This window comes from Megascapheus bottae, chromosome 21 (assembly GCF_031878675.1).
Source record: "Megascapheus bottae isolate mThoBot1 chromosome 21, mThoBot2.hap1, whole genome shotgun sequence".
Classification (NCBI taxonomy): Eukaryota; Metazoa; Chordata; class Mammalia; order Rodentia; family Geomyidae; genus Megascapheus; species Megascapheus bottae.
In genome coordinates, this window is record NC_143529.1 from 31,422,480 (window position 1) to 31,446,003 (window position 23,524).

Consider the following 23,524-nt stretch of genomic DNA (forward strand, 5'->3'; position numbering starts at 1 on the left):
GCTCAAGTAGTAGAGCTCTAGCCTTGAGAAAGTCCAAGGACAGTGCTCAGTCCCTGAGCTCAAGCCCAGGACTGGCAAACAAACAAATAAATAAATAAAAATTAAAAAAAAAATAACTAGTCTGGTTAAATTTTCCTTCAGACTCCAACTTGGGCCTGGTTGGGGAGGTTAGGTTTGTAGCTAGCTGTTGAGGACCTGGTCATCTAGTGATTTTTGATTGTATTTATGTTCCTCCACCTGATCTAGTTCGTGTGTGTGTGTGTGTGTGTGTGCACACGTGCGCGCGCGCGCGAGAGAGATACCTCTATCTAATCTATGTCTGTATCTGTGTTATTTATCTGTGCGTCCATCCATCCATCATCTATCTATCTTCTCCATGCTATCTTCCTCCCCAGCCTCACAAGTGCTAGGACTAAAAGCACTGTCCTTGGTTTCCTATTTCCCCTTTCCTTCTATTCTCTTACCTCCTCTGTTTCTTCTGTTTCTCTTTATTTACTCCACCTCCTCCCTCCCCTCTGCTCTCCTCCCCCATCCAGCTCTGTATCTTTTCATAGAGGGGCATCAGCTTCTATTCGGGTTCTTTCACTTTCAGAGCTTCTGTTCTGGCGTCTCCTACAGTCACACACTGCTGATAGTCATTCTTGGTTGTTTTTGAGATGGGGCTTCACTGTGTTTCTGATCTGGAATGCCTCAGCTCAAGTGATTCTCCTACCTCAACCTCCAGAGAGGCTAGGAATACAAGCCTCCACATCATACCAGGGTTGGCATAATTACTTTTTGAAATTTCTGATGCTTTTGAGTTCCTTTGTTTTCTGCCCTTATCTCTTATAGCTAAGTACATTTTTATCATCATTTCTGTAGGACTAGGAACTATAGTAAAGAAATTTTTGGGTTTTTCTTACCACTGTTAAAGTATAATGCATTCATTAGGTTTGAGTCAGAGGTTTTTTTTTTTTTTTTTTTTTTTTTGTGAATCATGGGGCTTGAACTCAGCCTGGGCATTGTCCCTGAGCTCTTCAGCTCAAGGCTCTCAAGGCTACCGCCCCACCCCTGGGCCTGGGCACTGTCCCTGAGCTCTTCAGCTCAAGGCTACCTCCCTACCCTTGAGCCAAGCCCCACTTTCCGTTTTCTAGAGGTTAATTGGAGATAAGAGCCTCAAGTCCTTTTTTGCCTGGGCTGGCTTTGAACCTTGATCCTCAGATCTCAGCCTCCTGAGTAGGTAGGATTACATGTGTGTGCGACTGCACCTAGCTTGAGTCATTAATATTATTTTTTAGATGCTTGCTTTATGGACTTTATGCTATAGTATTTGTGACATTCCAAGAGGCTCAAAGTAACAGTTGTGGTTTTCATGATTTTTCTATACATATACATGTTTTATATGTATACACTTTTTTTATTTTTTTGCTGTTATTTTTGTTGTTTTTATTTTGTTGGTTGTGGGGCTTGGACTCAGGGCCTGGGTGCTCTCTCTGAGCTTTTTCACGCAAGGCTAGTGCACTATCACTTTGGGTTTTGGCTCCAACACTGGTTTTCTGGTGGTAAATTGTAGCTAAGAGCCTCATGGACTTTCCTGCCTGGGCTGGCTTTGAACTGCGATCCTCAGATCTCAATCTTCTGAGCCAGCAGGCTATATAGTCACCTGGCTATATTGCAGTTTTTAAGTTGAGCTATGGATACACATTAGGCAGTCCAGTGTATATAATGTTTTGGTACCACAATTTAGAATATTGATAAGCAACCAAAGACATCTTTTTTTCTGGTTTAGATTTTAAATGTGTAACCTTGCTACTATGAAACATATAACGATTTTAGTTAATTAGGATTGAGATAGATCTAAATGTCAACCTAATTTTATTACTTTTTGCTAGTAGTATTAGTAACCACATAAATTTCCACTGCCCTTTAAAAGATTTTTAACCAGTTTCTCCCCCAGCAGGAGAAATGCAGTTAATAAAATGAAGCTTTCTTAATGCACATTGCACAGCTTGTTATTTGAATTGAACAAATGACTATTTGCGAGACTTGAAGCGTGGTGGAGAGCAGCCTGCTGGTGGACATATGGAATGAGTCACACCATCTGGTGACGGTTATACCTGGGTGGTGGTCATTAATGCTGAACCCTGGGATCTGTGTATGACTTAATTAGACTGCAAAAACTTACGGGCTGCACTGGTAGGTAGGTTTTGGAACTTGAAACCAATTAACTGGCAAACGTGCTTTCAAAACATCAATACTGCAGTTATTAAATGAGTCAAAAAATTTTTACACAAAACTGGAAACCTTGGGATCTGGAATGGATGGCCTTGTAAAGAAAACAAAACAAAACCAAAAAGCTGTCTTTTACTTGCTTAGGACTTTAGTCAAATCGTTATGACTAATATCCCTACCATAGTGTTTTATAAACACTGGGTTCACATGGAAGTTCAATTAGGTGTAGCCATAAAGAGAAGGAACATGAGTTTCCACGAAAATATGTCAAAAATAAACATGCCAGTTTTGATCCATAAGAATTTTGTTCATTGAAGTGAACAAGTTTGGTATGTAAAGCAGCAAAGAAGATGGCTTTCAAATAAGGGAGAAAAACATTGATTAGTATGAACATTGTGGTTATATAAAGTAGCATGAATTCAGAGCTTTAGGTTTTTTTAATTTCTAAAAATTAACGTACATTGAAAATGAACTGTTAGGGTGTAGGGTCTATGTATAGGTTCGTGTAACTTGCACTAAAATCAGAGGTGGAGCTGTTCATTGCCCTTGAGAAGCTTTTGTCATGGCTCTTGTTTTTCCTCATCCCTGACAGTGTTGTGGTTCTCCAGTGCTGTTAAGTTTTGCGTTTTTCAGGATGTCATTTTTGAAATGGAATCAACCTTTCCAGTCTGTCTGTTCTCACTTTTCACCCTTTAAGATTAAGCCACGGTAGTTGTATCTTATTGCTGAGGCAGCACTTTGTGGCCTATTTATCCATTGATCAGGGACAGTGCCCAGCCCAAGCTCAAGTCCTATGACCTACCAAAAAAAAAGAAAAAAAAAAAAGCCCAAAACAAAACACCCCCACATTTTTGTTTTTCTCCTGTATACTGTTTGGAAGTTGTAAATTCTGTATGACTTTAGAGTCACTGTTGAAATTGTACTATTTTCCAATCTAGAATTAGTATTTAAGTTTTTAGTAGTATAATATCCTTAAAAATACCAGCTGCCTTTCTTAATTGTTGTAGGTAAAAATGTTTAGTTTGTCCTACTATTTGGACATTATTGTGATGAGATAATGTTTGCTTAGATTTGCCTGTTTACTACTTTTCTTTGCTTACTGCTGAGCACTTGAAAACTTTTTTGGAGCTTCTTTGCTCTTTTTAGCAGTATTGAGATTTGAACTCAGGTCTTCCACCAAAGTGCTACAACTTGAGCCACACCCCTTCCCCCAGCCTTTTCATATTTCTTTAGTTATTATTAGGATAATGTATCATGCTTGTTTTTGTTAGGGCAGGCCTTGCATAAAGTCCTGTTCCTCTGTGCCTTCTGAGTAACTGCATTGACTGCAACCCATTAGTGTATTGGTTGAAATGGGGCTTTAGCTAATTCTCTTCTGCCAGGGTAGGCCTCAAACTTGAATCCTTTTTATCCACGCCTCTTGAGTAGCTGGGGTTACAGATGTGAGCCACTGTGCCTTGCCCTCAATTTCTTTCCAGGGGAAAACTCTTTGAGATTTTTTGTTTTTGTTTTTAATCTGAAAATATCACTGTTTTGGTATTACAGTGCAAAAAAAGTTTCTCTAAGTCTCAATAGTTACTACTTTTTGTCACTTGAAGGCAGTGTTCTAATGTTCCCTTAAGAAATCTACTGACAGTCAAGTTTTTTGTTTTTGTCTTTTCTTTCTGCCTTAAGATCTGTTTGTGATGTTGTACCAAAAATGTTTCTAAGTGTAGATACTATTCCAGTTTTATAAGAAGCCTTTGTCTTATTGCTGCCTTTTTTGTAGTCCTGGAAATTTTCAGCTATTATCTCTTCAGATGCTCCATTTTCCTTCAGTTCTTTCTTGTTCAATAAGGGATTGATCAAGACTTCATAATTGTACCTTTTTTCTGTAATTTCTGATATGTGCTTTTTTTCTCTTGTTTTCAACAAAAAGGTTTTTTTTTTGGTAGTATTTCTGAAATAAAAGATTAAATATGTAAAGTGCCAGCATGAGTACTCTATAACTAATAATTTTTTTCTGTCTTGTGAGCTTATATCTTGATCACTGATCATATAGTTCATCCTTGGTTGTTTATTGTGAATGCTTTTTTTTTTTCCACTGTTCTGTAATTAGAAATTTAAGTGTGCTTCTACATTTTAAATTTACATATTTGTTTTGTCACTTTAGATAAATCCATTTCTGTTTCCTGTTAGTCTGAGTGTAAAGTTATAGTAAACATGGTTTTGTATGGAGTGAAGGAGTAGAGTGCTTTGGAGGAGTCATCATGTTTGAATTTACATCTGAACCCAGGTCCAGAGGAATTCCGTTAGTTTCAGTTCTTGGTAATTCACATGTTTGTCCCATTAAGAACAGTGCCTCTCAACTAGAAGAATGTGCCTTCCCCAGGAGACTGGACAATGTCTAGAAACATGTTTGATTGCCACTATTTGTAGGGAATGCTCCTGACAGTGAACAGGAAAGCCTGCTGCTTCACGGCCCACCATGCACAGGATAGCCCCCACCAGAAAATTAACCTGGCCCAGGTGTCAGTAACTGATGGGTGGGAATTATAACACTAGGGAAGAAAGGTTTTTATTTTTAGAAAAGTTGAAAGGAAGGCTTAGTATTCTTTCAGGAATTCTGCACATCAGACACTCATCAGTAAATCCAGGACTAAAAGTGCATAGTTTTTGATTGTCACTACCACCAGTCAATTTGGACTTTTCATAATTTCTTGTTGCTCTTCCAGTTATGAAATAATATATAGTCATTGTGGAAAACTTGGAGATGATGGAAAATTAAAAAGAATTATTCAGGCTGGGTTTGATGGTTGTGGTATATGTTTGTAATACCAGCATTTATTTGAGAGCTGAGGCAGAAGATCAAGAATTTAAATTGGTCAGCCTGAGAAAATGTAACACTTGAAGAGATAATAACTGAAACCTTCCAGTTCTAACAAAAGGCAGCAATAAGGCCACAACTTCTTATCAAAATTGTGGTTAATGAAATCCACACTTAGAGACATTTTGGTACAACTTCACAGACATCTTAGAGACAGAAAGAAACAAAACGTACAACTGGCACCCAGTTTTGTAGTGGTTGAGATGGAATCTTGTTACTTTTATTCGCCTCAAACTAAGATAATCAATCTTAGTCTTCCTAGTAGCTGGGATTGTAGGTGTAAACTACCTCGTCTACTTCATTGAACACTTTGGAGAATAATGATTTGCCTTACTTTTTTTCTAAAACAGAGATCTTTGTAATACTCTGATTTCTTTTTTTCTCATAGAAAGTTATTCCTTTGCCTATTAGAGGTATCACAGAAACTGGCAGAGAGGGAAAAGAAGAGTGATATTGTCCAAAAAGATATGTACTTATTATCTGACCCTCTGCATGTCATCTTCATAACAAAAAATTAAGTTAAAAAAGCTGTTGCAAGGAGGATGAAAAAATAGACGATTGTTTGGTACATGAAGGAGTTGCTAAGGGATCAGAGACAAAGTTGAAGGAAAGGATTAGAAGCATGTGAAAGAACATTAGTAAGGGAATTCCCTTTTACATTGTTTTAGAGGAAGGTCGGAATATTGTGTGTGCGTGTGTGTGCGTGTGTGTGCGTGTGTGTGCGCGTGCGCACGCGCGCGCACGCGCGCGCCTACATATACATATAATAGTTTCCCTTAAGTCAGAGAATATAGTCTTCTTATAATATAGATACATTGAAAAACAGTGTTAAGTGCTTCCAAGTGAATAATTATGGTTTTCCACTTTTGGAAAGTTAGAAGTAATCCTTAGAGCCCTACTATGTGATCACAAATTAATTGTAATTAATTGTGAATTTTTCAATCTGCAGAAAGTCTCACCTCTTCATTAATTCAGATATGATGTACAAAACATTTTCAATCATTTAAGAAACAGTAAACATTCCAGAAACCAGACACAGAAAGGGATTCAAGAAGTAGCTGGATACAAAATTCAATCATTGTTTATCATGGTGTTCTTCATTTAGTCTTTACCCTCCATCAGAATTATACAAATAGTAATCATGTGTTTTAGATAGCATATTGTAAATGCTAGGTGATCCTTCTAGGTGGTCATTTGAATTTATCTTCAAATATATTAGTATGAATCAAACCAAGCTTAAAACTTTTATGGTGTTAGGGACATTGTTAGGAGTTTAAATGTGAATTAAAATGTAAATTATTACATTATGATTTCAAAAATGTATAGTAGTAAATTTTGCAAACTATTTTATCTTTTAGGAGAGGATTAAATCCACCGCACAGGGTGAAATCTATATCTATGACAACATTTACACAACAGGAAATTGAATTTCTGCAAAAACATGGAAATGAAGTAAGTATTTTTACAAGTTTCAACTTTTTTTGATAGTCATCTTAATAAGATTTTATAAGTTATTTTAAAATGGTCAATTCACTGTTTTTATATTCTATGTTTAGATATTTTAGAATAAACACACTTTTCTGATGTATTCAAACTGATGTTTTCTACATAAATAACTTAATCGTGAGGCGAGATATTATGGGCTTAAGATCTATCAATTAATGGAAAAATTCAATAAATCCATTGGATCTAATGAAATTACTATACGTCTTAAATGATTTAAAAGTCCAAAGGAAGATAATTAACTTTTATGCTATGTTAAATCTGTAAAGCTATTGTGTGACTAGCTTTCACTTAAGTTCCTCTGTTTGCTTTTTACTAAACGTTTGACTCTGGATGTGTGTGTAGTGTTGAATGTTTCCTAAAATCAAGTCAGTAGCACACAAGGAAGCCTCCTAAAGACAAATTTTAGTTTTGTGTTTTATTGCTAGTTGAAATAGTGGTCTAGTATTTGAAAAACTGATAAAATTAAGGGCTGAGGGCATAACTCAAGGAGTAGAGTTCCTAGCAAGTACAAGGCATTGAGGTCAAACCTCAGTAACTCCAAAATAAGGAAATAAAATTAATGGAAAGAACATGGACATATTTTTATAATCTTCATGAAGATGGATCAATCAGAGGATAGATAGGAAAAACAATTTCACAAAGACAGCTTATTTTCTAAAAACAAAAGATAGTGCTGGGAGCAGAGGCTCAGGCCTGTAATCCTAGCTACTCAGGAGGCTGAGATCTGAGGAATGAGGTTCAAAGCCAGCCCAGCCACTAAAGAACCTGAAGAGCAAGAGACTTTTATCTCCATTTAAACACTAGAAAATGGAAGTGGGACTGTGGCTGAAGGAGTAGGGCAGTAGCCTTGAGCTGAAGAGCTCAGGGACAGTGCCCATGCCCAAATTTCAAGCCCCACGACTGACAAAAAAAAAAAAGTATTTCAGTTGCATTATTCTGGTTGCATATTTTTAGTGTTCCTCCTTATAAATGTTAAGATTTCACTAGATTTAGGTTCTCTTTCTCTCTTAGAACATGTATACAGGCATGTCGTATCTCTTCTTGAAACTTCGCTTGTAATATTTTGAAATTGCTTACTTAGATCCACATTTACTTTAGTTCTGAAATAGTGAAGAAATACAAGCTCACGTTTATGAAATATTTTAAATACATATTTTAGAGAAGAACACATTTTGAAGTCTCTATTTTGAGCTCTTAGATTCCAACCTCATGTGGGTACACTGTAGAAAAATATGGTTAGATTAAAAGGTAGAAGGTTTTTAATGATAGAAAGCATAGAATAATATCTTTAGTGATCAAAATACAGTGATTATAACACAGTTTAAAGAATTTGTAGGAAATTTAGGTTTAGGCTAGTAGAACATTTGGAATTTACTTTCTTACAGTAGTGGCTTTATATCTAATATTCTGAAAATTACAGTGGAATCAATAATTATTCTGAATATTCTGTCTAGGCACTGGTGACTAGCTACTCAGGAGATCTGGTTCAGGATGGTCGTGGTTCAGAGCCAGCCTAGGCAGAAAAATCTGAGACTCTTACCTCTAGTTAATCATAGAAAGAACAGAAGTAGCACTGTGGCTCAAGTAGTAGAGTGCTAGCCTTGAGCAGAGGAGCCCAGGGACAGTACCCAGGCCCAGAATTGAAGCCTTGGTCTGGCAAAAAATATGTATATAGAATTAAAAAAAATTATTCTGTTCTTAGATTGAAAGTGTAATGCTGGCCAGTTAGTAAATATGGTTAGGAGGAGACTTATCTCAGAGTGCTGTGGATCAAAGGTAAACATCTTTGGTAATAACACTTTGAATGAGTTCAACCCTGGTAAAATTTTAAGTCTGTGACACATTGTTACATGTAGTCAAACTCGATGTTTAGCATATCTCAGGAAATCAACTCATGCATTAGAAGCTCCAACCTTTTGAATAGTAATTCCCTACTTCCTCAGAACTTAGACTCTGACACCTACTTTTCACTCTCTTTCTATAGCTTAAACTTTTAGATATTAGTGAAATAGTACACTTTTTGTCACATAATGTTCTTGAGTACACTTAACATAATATTCTCAAGAACTTACAATGCCAGGACTTCTGAAGGGACCAGTGTTGGTGTTGGGAAGTGTTGGTGTTGGTTGTGGAGCTTGAACTCCGGGCTTGGGCACTGTCTGAGCTTTTTAGCCATGGTGCCACTTCTGGTTTTCTGGTAGTTAATTGGAGAGAAGAGTCTCATGGACTTTCCTGCCCAGGTTGACTTTGAACTGTGACCCTCTTATCTCAGCCTCCTGAGTGGCTAGGATTACAAGCTTGAGTCACTGGTGCCTGGCTGATGGGACAGTTTTCAAGGCTGTAATATCAAGGTAGGTTTAAAAATTATAAAAATGAATACTTAGCCGGGAGTTTGGCCTAGTGGTAGAGCACTTGCCTAAAATTATAAAGACCCAGGTTCGATTCCTTGGAACCACATACACAGGAAAAAAAAAAAAAAGCTGGAATTGGTGCTGTGGCTCAAGTGGTAGAGTGCCAGACTTGAGAAAGCTCAAGGATAGTACTCAGGTCCTGAGTTCAATAAATAAATACTTGATTTTGAGGAACTTACTATATTAAAAACTGCAAGCAGAATCTAAACATGAGAAATGACTGGAGTGGATTTATGAATCTGCAGCCCTGTTAGGAGGATTAGGTCTGTGGACTTACACAAGCCCATAGACTAGCTATCACCTTTACTAGGGCAGTCAATGTTTTAAGTACTGTAGATCCAGTTACAGGTATGTTCCACAGACTTACTCCACAGGACATTCACACTTATAGAGACATATGTATAACAAGTAATTACAACATGGTGCTAGATAAAATAAAATTTCAGAGGTAATATGATAGGAAAGGATTGAGGAGACCTCACAGAAGATTTGCTGTTTTTAAGGGTGACTCAGATTTAAGGTAGCAGGGAAAACAGGGATGAAACAATCCCAGAACAAAGAAAAAGAAAAGTTTGCAATAGGTATGTAGGAAATAGGCCAATGCCAGCATTGTCACAAACCAGCAAAGCCAGCTAGGACAATATTTTAAGTGATGTATAGGATAGAAACAGTCAGTAGTGTGTGTCAGCACAATGGAAGCCTAGATGAGCTGATCTCTCTGGGGCTAGATACCGTGTGTCCTGGGGGTCTACAGTTAAGGTTCCTGAGAACTATAGTAGCTCAGGTAGCACAAGTTCTATGGAGTATACATCCGAGTTGTAGGTCTTTTCCAGTAGCATGGCATCAGCTGTTTCTTGAGTTCTTAAAATTGGTTCTTACTGTAAAGCAAAAAGCTTATCTGGCTGTCAGGACAGCAACTGGTAAGAGAAAAGTGCCATCTGGTTTGGGAGACTGAAGGTCTGGGCTCTGATCCCTGAACTCTTTGGCTCAAGGCTAGAGCCCTATACCACTTTGAGCCATAGCTACACTGTTAGCAGTTATTTGTAACCATCTGGTGATTAAACTGCTCAGATTACCAAATTGAGTGTGGCAACTATTCACTAAGTTAACCCTTAGGTGATAAAACATACTTTAAAAAGTTTAAATCGTGTTAGTAATTACTGTGATTCTCCTTCTAAAATGGAACAACACTAGACTCTGACAATTTCATAAATTAATTATTTCACAAGATCTAGCTTTTAGTTTATTTTGTTCATTAAATAATTAGTATGGCCCAATTTACTGCTTTAAACATTGAAGAGAATTTATAAATGTTGAATGAAGCACACAGTGATCCAGATGTAGTTTGTAATGAGTTTCTTGTGAGGGGTAACAAGTGTTGGGTAATTTCACAACTGGGAGATTATTCTATCCACACTACTTTGATTCTGTTTAAGTAGGATGTAGAGGAGACCCACTCTTTCCTGGGTTTTTGGCGAGACCTTTTCCCCATTTTCACTAATCTTGGAGAACCAGGCCCCAAGTTAGTATAACTGTTTAAAGCTCACCACATATTCTTGTTCTTAGTTGTTTGTTCACTATACAGGCTTGCTCTTAACATGTTAATTCATTTAACCCACCCAACATTCATATGAAGTAGGTTCCATCACAATCCCCATTTTAAAATGTCAAAACCTGTCAGGTAGTCTCCCTATCCTGGGCTCTCAAACTCCACAACTACATTATGCCCTAATTAGAGCCAGTTATCTTTTCCCCCTCCCTAGATGATCAAAACTAATCCTATTATTTGTTAGCCTTTGGACATAATGACTTTGAAAGTTGCTATTCTTTAGTACACTTTTCTACCTTCTCTCCCATGTTTCTCATATCAGCCTGTGTCTTCTTGGAGTTATGCAGTCAGTTCCTCTCATTCATTTAGATATAGTATAAACATCATACATTTTCCTTGCTAGTGCTAATCATTTCTTGATAATTTCAGTATCTACACGGATCATCCCTAGTTTTTGATCTTTTATCTCTAATGATTCTTCATCCCATTTTAGATCTTTTATTTATAAATAAAACTATCTTACCTCTTAGATTTGAATTTCAAGTGCTCTGTTCTGTGTCCCCCATAGAACCTTACTTTTCAGCTCATTTGATCTGAATTACAGGACTTTAAGGCTAAACCTCTTTATTTTTATCGATCTGCCTTGGAGTTTGAAGTCTGCTATTATAACCACTTCCTTGTCTTACTCCGCTTCTTTAAGGTTGAAACTGCATCTGCTTTATGTCTTAAGCTGCCAGATGAAGCTGGAGAAAAACACATACTCATCTTTATTATTCATGGTCACAAATACTCAGTTCCACTACATTCTCAGTCTCTTCATTTCCCCTTTTACCTTTAGATTGTTAAATAAAATCCTTTGTCAGTTAATGATCATTTTTCTAAAACAAAAGCGCAGAGAGAAAAAAAGAAGTTTTAACCTTCTACAGAAAATCTACAAGCCTAAAAGAGAATTTTAATACAGAGAATGGAATCAACTTGGTAAGGGCCAAAATGTGACAGTAGGTTACAAGGAGACAGATGATTTTTCTGGTATGAAAATAGGTCTGTGGATTTAATCTTACCTAATAAAGGTTTATGGCTAAATTTGAGAAATACTCAGCATATGTACGTTTTAAATCTATATGCATGTAGGAAGTAGATGCATGTAGGGAACTACATATGTGTGTATGTGTGTGTGTGTGTGTGTGTGTGTGTGTGTGTGTGTGTGTGTGTGTATCCACCTACCCATCCACCCACCTGTACAGAGGATAGGAGAGATGAAGGAAACTATAGGAAGTTTCCATTAGCTGGCTGGCCTAGTTATTACTAACAGTTTTTCAAAATTTGCTCTTTCAAAATTACCTGAAAGGATTAATAATAGGTGGTTTCTTAAAATATATACTTTGAATAAGTGTTTAGGTGACTGATGCTACTGGTCTGCAGGGGATTATAGAATCACATTTTAACATCTACTTCACTTGTTACTGCTGAACTACCAAGAATATAAAAACAGTAAGATTAAAATGATGTAGAAAATAGCTTTTTGGGCCAAGAGTGTTGCCTAGTGGTAGAGTGCTCCCCTAGCATGCACGAAGCCCTGGGTTCAGTTCCTTGATGCCACATAAACAGAAAAGGCTGGAAGTGGTGCTGTGGCTCAAGGGTAGATCGCTTGCCTTGAGAAAGCCCAAGGACGGTTCCCAGACCCCTGAGCTCAAGGACCAGGACTAGCAAAAAAAAGAAAAGGATGTGATAGGAAAGAAGGTGGAATTCTTTTCCACTATCTTTCTTCTCTCTTCCTTACACAGTTAAGTGTGTAGGTGACATTGAGAAGGATGCTTTTGTTTCTCTAGTTTCTCAGTTATTTGTTAGCATTTTGAAACCAGATACTACATGCTTTTCATACTGTCATATTGGTTAATTTAATTTATTGTTATTATTTAGTAGTGCCTGTCCTAGAGCTTAAACCCAAAACATGGGTATTGTCCCTAAACTTTTCCTGCTCAAGGTTTGCACTCTGCCCTTGAGCCAAAGTATCACTTTCTAGCTTTTTGGTGGTTAATCGAGACAATGGTTTCATAGACTTTCCTGCCCTGGCTAGCTCTGAATTGTGATCTTCAGATCTCAGCCTTCTGAGTAGTTAGGATTATAGATGAAAGCCATCATCATCTGGTTTACATATTTTAAAAGTAAGAAAATAAAATGGTGAAAGATTGTAGATGTTTTAGAACTTTACTTAGAAATAATTATAGTAACTTGTAGGATTTTTTGGGGAGGTGCTAATGTTGGAGTTTGAACTCATAATTTTATGCTTGGTAGGCAGGCACTATATCATTTAAAACACAAATTAAGGGGCCGGGAGTTTGGCCTAGTGGTAGAGTGCTTGCCTACCATGAATGAAGACCTGGGTTCGATTCCTTGGTATCACATACATAGAAAAAAGCCAGAAGTGGTGCTGAGGCTTAAGTGGTAGAACTCTAGCCCTGAGAAAAGTCCAAGGACAGTGTTCAGGCCCTGAGCTCAAGCCCAGGACTGGTAAAAACAAAACAAAACAACAAAAACAAAAAACAAAACCCAGCAACAACATCAACAAAAAACACAAATGAAGAGTCTTGGGTGTTTGCTAGGGTGAGCCAGGATTGACGTCCAGAGTAGTTAGAATGATCTGTACCATTACTCTCAGCTTTGTTAGCTGAGGTGAGGTCTAACTTTTTGCTGGGACTAGCTCTGAATCTCAGTGTCTGCCTCCTGACAGAGGAGGGATTACAACTATGGTTCATCACACCCCAAATGCACAGTAACTTGTGCATATTTAAAGCATATGATTTGATACGATTTTGAAGGTATATACATTGAAACCACCATTGTATTAGCATGATAATTTACATTGTCATCATCTCCAAGAGGTTCTTGTTTTTCTGTATAATGAATTCACTCATCTGATATTCTTGCTTGTAAGTAAATATTTTCTAAAATTTTAAATGATAGAGGAATAAAATATTTGTGGGAGGGAGACCTTTAATTTCTCTCAGTATAATTATCTTGAAGCTGGCTAGGAGTTTGGCCTAGTGGTTAAAGTGCTTGCCTAGCATGCATGAAGACCCGGGTTCGATTCCTCGGTACCACATACATAGAAAAAAAAAAGCCAGAAGTGGTGCTGAGGCTCAAGTGGTAGAGCTCTAGCCTTGAGAAAGTCCAAGGACAGTGCTCAGGCCCTGAGCTCAAGCCCAGGACTGGCAAAAAAAAAAAAAATAATAATAATAATCTTGAAGCTTATTTTCTCATGTCAGTATTCTTTTTAATTGCTAATAGTGCCCCTTTTTGGCTGTTGCATAATTTGTTTATTCACCTTGGCTTGGGTTATTTCCAGTTTGGGATTTTATCAATAAATCTGTGAATTTTTATGTACACATCTGAATGTGGTCGTGTGCTTTCAATTTTTTCTTAAATGTCTAGATAAAGGCATTGGGTCTTGTGCTAAGTATATGTTTAATGTAAGAAACTGCTAAACTGATTTTCCATGTTGGACCATTTTTATTTTGGAAAATAGTGTCATTGTGGTTATGTCACAGGATCGAAGTGTCCCCTCAGTTCATATTTTCTACTATAGACTATAGAGTCTACTATATAGACTATAGATTTTCTGAATAAATCTTCAATAAAGTGACTACTCACAACCTTTTCCTCCTCTTTAGTGAATTGTCTGACTTCTTTTTTTATATATTTTTTATTGTAATTAATAAAGGGTTAATGATATTTGTCTGACTTCTTTAACAATAGTTGCAGATCTTGTATTTTAGATTCATGTATTTTTTTCAATTTTGCCCATAGTTTTATTAGATGAGCCCTTTTTTAAAAAATATTTTATTAACATTGATTTTTATGTAATATTTCAAATGTCATATTTAACAAACAAGTAGTCAAGAAGGGACTCTATGTATAACTGTGTTCAAGCACTGACACATAGATTGTTGTTGGTTTTTTTAAATGTTATTTCCCATTTGATTCTTCAGGAGTTAAATATCCTCAGTTCTTTTTAGCCACTGTACAAAAAGCACATGCTGAAATTATGAGTTGTTCTGCATTGTTAGTAATGTTAATACCAAATTATGATTCTAGTATTTGCTTTGTTCGATGTTTAAGGACCCATAAAATTGCAATTGATCAAGGTTGTGATTTAGGGATAAGAGAACTGAAGTTAATGTAGGTTACATAACTATGCTAATATTTCATAATGAGGCAAGGAGCAAAAGGATTGAAATTTTTTCAAACAGGTTTACTAGACATTTCTGTAAAATGCTACAGCATAAACTACAATGCATACTACAATAAATTTAGTTCCTGAATTTCTGATAATGTCCTCATTGAAATCAGCATTATTAAGGTTAGTAGGTAGATTAGCTTTCTGAAAGAATGAAAATTTCCTTAGATTTGACCAAGATGTTGGATTTAACTTTTTTTTGTTGTTTTTTCCTAAAATTCTTTCCAAGGTCTGTAAACAGATTTGGCTAGGATTATTTGATGATAGATCTTCAGCAATTCCAGACTTCAGGGATCCACAAAAAGTGAAAGAGTTTCTACAAGAAAAGTATGAAAAGAAAAGATGGTGAGTGAATAGTTTGTATTTAGAAGAGTTGAATCTTTCAAATTACATTAACTATGGGTAAAATTAATCTGGCATGATGAAGGAAAGAAGCCAGGCAGGCAGGAAGGAATGAAATGAGCAAGTAGTTTGTCTTTATATTAGATTTGGTTTCTAAAAACTACTTGCATTTTATCTTACCTACACCTATTAGTAGCCTTTCATTGTGCCAGGACTTGTATGTGTCTTTTTGTTTTTTTTTCTCTTTAAATAAAGATCGGTTTTCTGTAGACATTGTTAGTCCTAAAAAGCCTCCTTTCTCAAAACCTTCATTCCTTTAGCACCTATTTATTGAATAATATCTTCTGTGTACTAGGTACCAGGATAAGTCTGGTGTAGTAATCCATCCATTTAATTGCTTCTTGTAGTAAGTTCTTTCTCAAAATATCCCTGACACCCCATCCAAGTAACCAGTAACCTAGCTAGGAAGGGAGCATTTATACTTGCCTAATATTGATCAGATGGTGCATGCCAATTATCCCAGATGCTCTGGAGGCAGCCTGGGTTTAGTCAAACCCTCTCTCAAAATAATAGTAATCATCATCATCATCATCCCTGGCAATGAAGCTGTGTGGTAGAATACTTGACTACCATGCATTAAGGCCCTGTGTCCCATTTCCAGTTATTCCTTAATCTCCCGAAGAAAATCTAATAGTTTGTACACTAAGTCATTATATCATTTAAATCAGAACAAGGATTATACCAACAAGAACATGTATAGCAAAATAGCATTTTGCTTCTCTCTCAGAATGAATGAGGGTTAGAAATCAAATGTTTATACAGAAAAGGCTGGATTTCATACAGCCCTCCCCAATTTCAAGATGCTGACTGAGTGTTGGTAGGGCACCCAGAAACAGGAGATATCATCGCCTGGTTTAAGGACGTCCTGGAGTACAGTGTCATTGGAGGCAAGTACAGCCAAGGCTTGACAGTGCTGGTAGCATTCCGGGAGCAGGTGGATCCAAGGAATCTGGATGCTGACAGTCTCCAGGAAGTCCTGACTATGGGCTGGTGTATGGAATTGCTGCATATTGCCTTCCTGGTGTCAGATCACATCAGGGCCTCTTCCTCACCTGCCAGGAGCAGATTTGCAGGTATAAGAAGCCATGCATAGGTTTGGATGCTCCTTGAAACCTCCAAGTTCTGCTGCTGGAAACAGTCTACTGCCTGGTGTCAGAGTTCCTACTAGCCGAGAGTAGGCAGACGCTGGACCTCATCATAGCTCCCAGATCCATATGCACTGGAAAATGATATGTCTATTATTAAGTACAATAGAGTTTTCTACTTCTACTACTCCCTGCCTGTTGCAGTTTCCATGTACATAGCAGGCACTGACAGAGAAAAGGAACACACTCATGCCAAGAAGACCCTGCTGGTAGTGAGAGAGTTCTTTCAGAGACAGGATGATTGCCTTGACATTTTTTGGAGACCCCTGTGTGACTGAAAAGGTTGGCACTGACATCGAAGACATGCATCATTCATTGTTACTTTTACCAACTCAGAAAATCAGTTGGGTAGCAACTTTGCTGGGATTTTAGGTAGATTGGTTCTAGCTATGAGAAGTGAATAGAAAAATAAGGAAAATGTCAATTAATGTTAGAATTAAAACCATAGTCCCCACTCCTGCATATATATATATATATATATATATATAAAGTGATAAATTACTCATTCAAATTACAATGCAAATAAGTGTAAAGCTCAAATAATGATAATTTGTGTTAATTGTTGTCGTCTAAGAAACAGGATACTAATAAGTAACGAGTAATAATACAATTAGTAACATAAGTAGTTGGGGAAGAGTGGTAAACTGTAATTCCTTAAGTCCAGAATCTATGTGACCCCTGTTCCTGCTTACCTGTAACACATAGTTTGATAAAAATGAATTTTTTTAAAGAACTTGGAAAAGCATACAATACCCACAATATTTATCCAGATACTTGAATTGTTGTTTTGACCAGTTCTCATAATACATTCTTATGCAAGATCAGTGGCCTCTTTATAGTAAGTGGGACAATATTTTGCGTTATAAACTATAATATTGCGTTATAAACTGTTATCATACTTAGCTATGCTTTGACATGATGTCATCAGTTCAATGCTGTATTAAGGGAAAGCACAGCTTTTTGCTTTACTCTTCCATCATTTGTTATCACTTGCATTTATTGGTGGTGAGGAGCCAGGTATATTGCTTGTTTTTATGATATGGTTTGATAATTGCTACCATTCCATGTAGTTAATGTATTGGGAAGAATTCTAAGTGCTCTACATGTTACGTTAATTAATTAAACTCCACAGCAGCTCTGTTTTGTAGATGAAAAGATTGAAACAAGGCGAAGTGATTTGCCTAAAGTTTCACAGCCATTAAGCAGTAGAACTGGGATCTGAACTCTTGTTTTGGGAACAGTTGTTCTCAACTACATTGTTTTCCTCTTTCCTCTAGTTTCATACTAATCATGGAGAGGAAGGTAGAAATCCAACCAGAATTACAAAGGATAAGAGCTATCAAATAATCCCCCTCCTACAAATTAACATTGTTGACTTTTTGGCATTATTTGATCCTTACTACTTAATCTTTCCTTTGACTTACCCTCTTCCTATGAATCATATATTTGTGTGACTGTCTAATCTGACTATGGGCATCTTTATATGTCAGAAAAGGATGGTAGCTAAGCAGTATTATGCAGATCTTAACATAATGCCTTTGTACATTTTCCTCTTAATGGATGTTTTATTTCTATAAAATTCTTTAGTAGATAGAAATTGAGACTTCATAAAACAGATTCAGTCATGTGTAATACCTTTGTTTTTATTTGACTATGTCTTTCATAATTGCTTTGTCTATTTTTAAATGAAATCACTGAAATTATTTTTAGTGATTTAGAATAGGTCTTCACATTTTAGGCTGCTATAACATGTTATTTTTCTTCACTATCTCCAAAATATTATTTATGACCTTGAAGGTATTTTCATTTCTGAAAGTAAGAATATAGTATTAATTATTCATTAGAATGATTATGTAGATCTTATCAGCAAAGCAGTTATTGTATTATCTTGGAAAAACCATGAGTAAATAAAATCAGTTTGTAACTGTTACACAAAGTTAGAATTAAACTTAATGTTTTTTTGTATGAAATTCCTGTTTTTTTTTAGTTAATGGCTGATTCCCATTTTTGCGTGTTTTAGGTATGTTCCACCAGAACAAGCCAAAGTGGTAGCATCAGTTCATGCATCTATTTCAGGGTCCTCTGCCAGTAGCACAAGCAGCACACCTGAGGTCAAACCACTCAAGTCTCTTTTAGGAGATTCTGCACCAGCACTGCACTTAAATAAGGGTACACCTAGTCAGGTGAGCAGCCTTTAAAGTCTTTGTAGGGACTTCTGCATGAGACTGATTGTTAAGAATTTGAGAAGATAACCTTGAATATCAGTGGCATGGTATCCTAATAGTGTATTTTTTATTCAATGATGGTTAAATTCAAACAATTGTTGAATAATGTTTGTATTTATATGTGTGTGTAAGTGTAAGATCCCTTGGCCTTCTCTACAGCATTGAAAAGATGCACAAGAGATGTTTTTAAAGCTCTTCATCATAGAGCGCATACTTAGACTAGCCTCTGTGATGGACTGCCCTAATCTGTAGAAGTGGTAGGATCTTCCCACCTGCCTGATTATGCAGCATGAGTATCATTAACATGTATTAGGATTTGTTGCATTGTATCTGGTTCTAAGAGTCTGAACAGAACAAAGCCTGCTGAAGTTGATACCTAAAGTACTCAATTCTTTAATCTTACAGTTGATAAAACTGACACATCTGTCAACTATGTGGAGATAACACAGCTCTGTCCTACTCAAGAATTCTGAAACATATTCTTGTGGGTTAAATCCTACCTTTTATAGTACATTATGAAGCTTTTGGATAAATGCTGTTTTCACAAAAGGTGGGGGGAAATGAAGGAAGGCATTAAGCCAATATAGTTAATTCTTCCTCTGTATAATTTCATTTTAAGCTTTATGAATTGGAAATGGCTTTACATAAAAATTCAGTAAAACTGTCTTTACAGTTACTAATGTGGTTTCTAGTCCCCAGTTGTAGGTCGCTCTCAAGGGCAGCAGCAGGAAAAGAAACAGTTTGACCTTTTGAGTGATCTTGGCTCAGACATCTTTGCTGCTCCAGCTCCTCAATCAACAGCTACAGCCAATTTTGCTAATTTTGCACATTTCAACAGCCATGCAGGTATGTGCCTTTTCCCAATAGCATTTGTCAAGATGTGAATAAAGCTCCAAGAAACTTATATATCAGTGCACATGTTTCATTCAAGGTCTTTGGTCACTATTAAATGGTGAAGTATAATTTTGGACCATGTAATTGGTACTTTTTACCTTAGAGAAGAGAGAATATATAATATCAAGTATGGCCTCTTTCTGTCTAAGAAGGAAGATATTAAAATGCACATATGTGTGTATGTGTGTATGTAACATTATTCCTTTATTATGATAAATTACTCTATACTCATACTCAAAAGTAAATGGGTAAGTTAAACTTCTTTCATTTATCATTCCATTCATTACTTTGAAGCAAATTTTGAGATATGTTCGTATAAAGGGACTTTTCTCTGTTAAATTTTACAGTAGTATTACCATGCTGTAAGTAATAGCAGTAATCCTCATTATTCAAATTTCTATCTCAGTCACAATTTACGTACAGGAGAGCATATACTATGTGTAAGTGTATACACATACATACATATGTGTACATACATATATCTACACCAGTATAGTTTTCTGGTATCAAATTTCAAATAAGATGCATACTTTGCAGCTGAGAGGTACATTTTAGTTTTCTATGAGTTCTCCATCTTTTTTTCTTTTTCTGTGTGATTTGCTAAAGTAGACTGTTCTATAGGCTTTTGGGTGGATTGTGTCACTGTGCAATTTTAATCATAGTTGGATATAGAGACTTTATTAGTTACAGATTCACATATGTGGTGACTAGAGGCTGGAGTTTAAAGGAGTTATAGTTCTATATCTTGGGGAAGGTCTTTAGAAGTCTTATTGCCTAGGGCTATAATTTTGAATTATCTTTTTATAGTGTTAGCTGATCTACATGATCAGTACATGTGTCTATGAAAAGTGATGGTAATTCCGAGTTGTTAAATTTATTTACACTGAAATCATACTGGAAGCAGAATACTTAATGTTGAAAATGAATGTGAACTATGTTTGGGATGCCAGTAAGTCTTGATGTGTACATCAGAGAAAGTATCTCCATCTCAATGTTGAATGAATAAACCATCAACACAAATGTAGAACACTAATTTAGAAATTGACAGTCATTTTTTTAGATTTATTCAGTAATTTGACATTTTTCTTTGTATTATTTTCACATGTGTATCTAAGGTTTTAGTAAACCTGATTTCCACAGTTTTACTATAACGACTGTGTCTTTCTAAAATGTGTATTTTAGAAGTCTGCAGATAGAATCAATTTTTATTTGTGCTTTTAAACTTATTCTGCATTATTTTAGCTCACCTATGAGATGATAATAGCATTGCCTTTTTTCTTGTCTCATTATGGAATAATAGTGGTATATACCCCTTGTCTCCTATATACATGCATGCCCCACAGGTGTGTTGTCCATACTTTGAAATTGCTGTTCTTTTGCCCCGTGTCTTTCTCTTAGGGTTAAAGGAACGTTTTATTTTAAAAATTAGTAAGGACATTTTCTAAGATAATTCTTCAGAAAGAAATTGTATACTGTTCTTTTGGGATGCTTGATGTATATATTTACTTACAAAAAAAGATCCTAGGGGCCGGGAGTTTGGCCTAGTGGTAGAGTGCTTGCCTAGCATGCATGAAGACCTGGGTTCGATTCCTCGGTACCACATACATAGGAAAAAAAAAAGCCGGGAGTGGTGCTGAGGCTCAAGTGGTAGAGCTCTAGCCTTGAGAAAGTCTAAGGACAGTGCTCAGGCCCTGAGCCCAAGCCCAGGACCGGCAAAAAAAAAAAATCCTAGGATGGAGAGTCTCCTAGGTGAGATTATGCTGAGACAGATAACTAATCAGGAAACAGGAGTTGTTGGGGTATTATCCTTCACGTTTAAGTCAGTAGTCAGCTTGTCCTGACCAGGGAAGTATCGCAGGTCCTTGCTTTTCATGAATTTGAATGGTGGTAAGGACATCACAAAGCCAAAACACTGGCTCACACCTATAATCCTAGCTCCTCAGGAAGCTGAGATCTGAGTTTCGTGATTCAAACCCAGCCCCTGCCCATGCAGGAAAGTCCATGAGATCATTATCTCCAGTTCATTACCAGGAAACTAGAAATGAGGCTGTGGCTCAGTGTAGCTCAGCATTAGACTTGAGCAGAAAACGCTAAAGACAATACCCCGGCTGAATAGATGCTGATTTTATTTCTATTCTCAAACAGCTTGAAATGATTGATAAATGAAAAAAAAAGTTGCTGATAAATGACCATTAAGCTCTTATATACGTCATGTTTTGCTTGAGTTTCTCTGTCTGTCTATGTAGTTCATGAGTATTCTCAAATCATGGATTTATGTTGGATCTTCTAGCCAGACAGTGCCTGCATACATATATTACTGCGGACTTCATTGAGTAATTTGTACAATAATTGTGTTTACACTTGCATAACTTCCCAAGAGTATGGTTTTAACAAATTGCCAGTGTTGGGGCTGGGAGTTTGGCCTAGTGATAAGAGTGCTTGCCTGACATGACATACATGAAGACCTGGGTTCGATTCCTCAGTTCCGCATGCATGAAAAAGCCAGAAGTGGTGCTGTGGCTCAAATGGTAGGGCTCTAGCCTTGAGGAAAGCCCAAGGACAGTGTTCAGGCCCCGAGTTCAAGCCTGGGACTAGTAAAAAACAGACAAATTGCCAGTGTTTTAAAAGACTACCAGACTGGTATATTTTAGTTAATCTGTATCTTTCTCATACATGGCCATGGTAAAGTAGAAAAGTATATGGAAATAGTTTAATAGTCATGGAGATTAGATTAAGTTGTCTAGTCTTTCTCTTTTTCTTTTATAAATTATTTATTTTTTCATTATCTTTAAATAGTTGAACAGTCTTTTTTGGCCTAAACTTCTTACTTCTGAATAACTGTGCAAATAATTTTTTCATTGTTTTTAGTTGATTTTATAAGAAAAGTTATTTTTTGCAGATAAGTTAGTGGCTTGAAACTATAAAAATTCACCCTTCATATGTGTTGGTGGGTAGAGCTGTTATTAAATTCAGACAAGGACATCTATGGAAACGTACATTATATTAGAAATAATTCGTGTGGAATTTACTAGACATTTTGTTTGGTGATAAACATTTATTGTGTCACAAGACCAGTGGACTGTAAATGATAATAGATTTTTGTCACACCTCACACTAGAGATTACAAACTCAGTTACCTTGTACCCCAGTTACCACAAATGAGTAATGTAATTGCTGTGGAACTCTGGTGCCCTTTCTAAAGAATTCCTGTTGCCACATAAAAACATGGTTTTAGTATTACTAGGTATGTTGATTTTTTTTTCTTTATGAAAGTCTTATTTTGTTTTGCTAAATGTGAAATCATATTTTAAGTGTTTGCAACTTATAAAAATATGTTTAATACTCAGATGAAAGTGTGCATGTCCAGTGATTTGCTGTGGGATTTTAATTTGTATCATGTCGTTTCTATCATGTTCTCTGTGAGCATCTAATTGAAGAGGAAGGCTAGCTATCAGCTTATTAACTTTTAGCACCTTAAATTCAAAACTCAGTTGATTCTTTTATTTTGAAAAATAACATTATTTAAGAAATACCTTTGCTATTTGTCGCATTCTGTGTAGTATGTATTTCTTAGGGCAGGTTGCTTAGAAGTCCAGGTGGTAATTTTTGTATTGAGTTTTTTGTGCTTAATTCCCAAAGCTTTGATTTTTAGTTAAATTTTTCAAAGTACATGAAACAAGTTATTGAAGACAGGAAATAGACATAGTATTCAGAAGTAAAATCTAATAAAATACTATCAATCCCTGCGTTAACTGCAGTACATAGGCCTATGATTAAAGTGTTTGGAATTCTGGCTGAAAATAATGGGAAAATATAAATATGATTTTTAAAAATAAACTTGACTAAAAAATTACTCTCCTTGATTTGTTCTTAAGCATAAAAATAGGTTGCTCGAAAACAGCAACTTATCACTTGGATTATAACAAACTCTAGATTTGAGAACTTCCTTTTCTATGTTTCATATTTTTTGTGGTTATTTAATCTACGTGTTATGTGTTTTCCCTTAGAACTCACTGCTCTAGTAGATTTTTTGTTTTCAGCCTAGCATTTAAGGAATTTATTTCTGTTCTGTTTGGTG

At 36.2% G+C, this 23,524-nt stretch overlaps 1 protein-coding gene and 1 pseudogene across 8 annotated transcripts in view; both read left to right on the forward strand.

Moving 5' to 3' along the window:
• The window catches only part of Agfg1 (ArfGAP with FG repeats 1), a 52,621-nt gene that overhangs the window by 12,522 nt on the left and 16,575 nt on the right, over window positions 1–23,524 (forward strand). For all 8 annotated transcript variants that reach the window (XM_090354943.1, XM_090354945.1, XM_090354949.1 and 5 more), the window contains exons 2-5: window positions 6,436–6,529; window positions 15,010–15,125; window positions 18,348–18,510; window positions 19,245–19,398. In XM_090354943.1, the coding sequence (XP_090211069.1) occupies window positions 6,436–6,529; window positions 15,010–15,125; window positions 18,348–18,510; window positions 19,245–19,398 (527 nt within the window). The remainder of the gene's footprint in view (window positions 1–6,435; window positions 6,530–15,009; window positions 15,126–18,347; window positions 18,511–19,244; window positions 19,399–23,524) is intronic.
• LOC150048876 (farnesyl pyrophosphate synthase pseudogene) lies at window positions 15,983–16,720 on the forward strand (annotated as a pseudogene).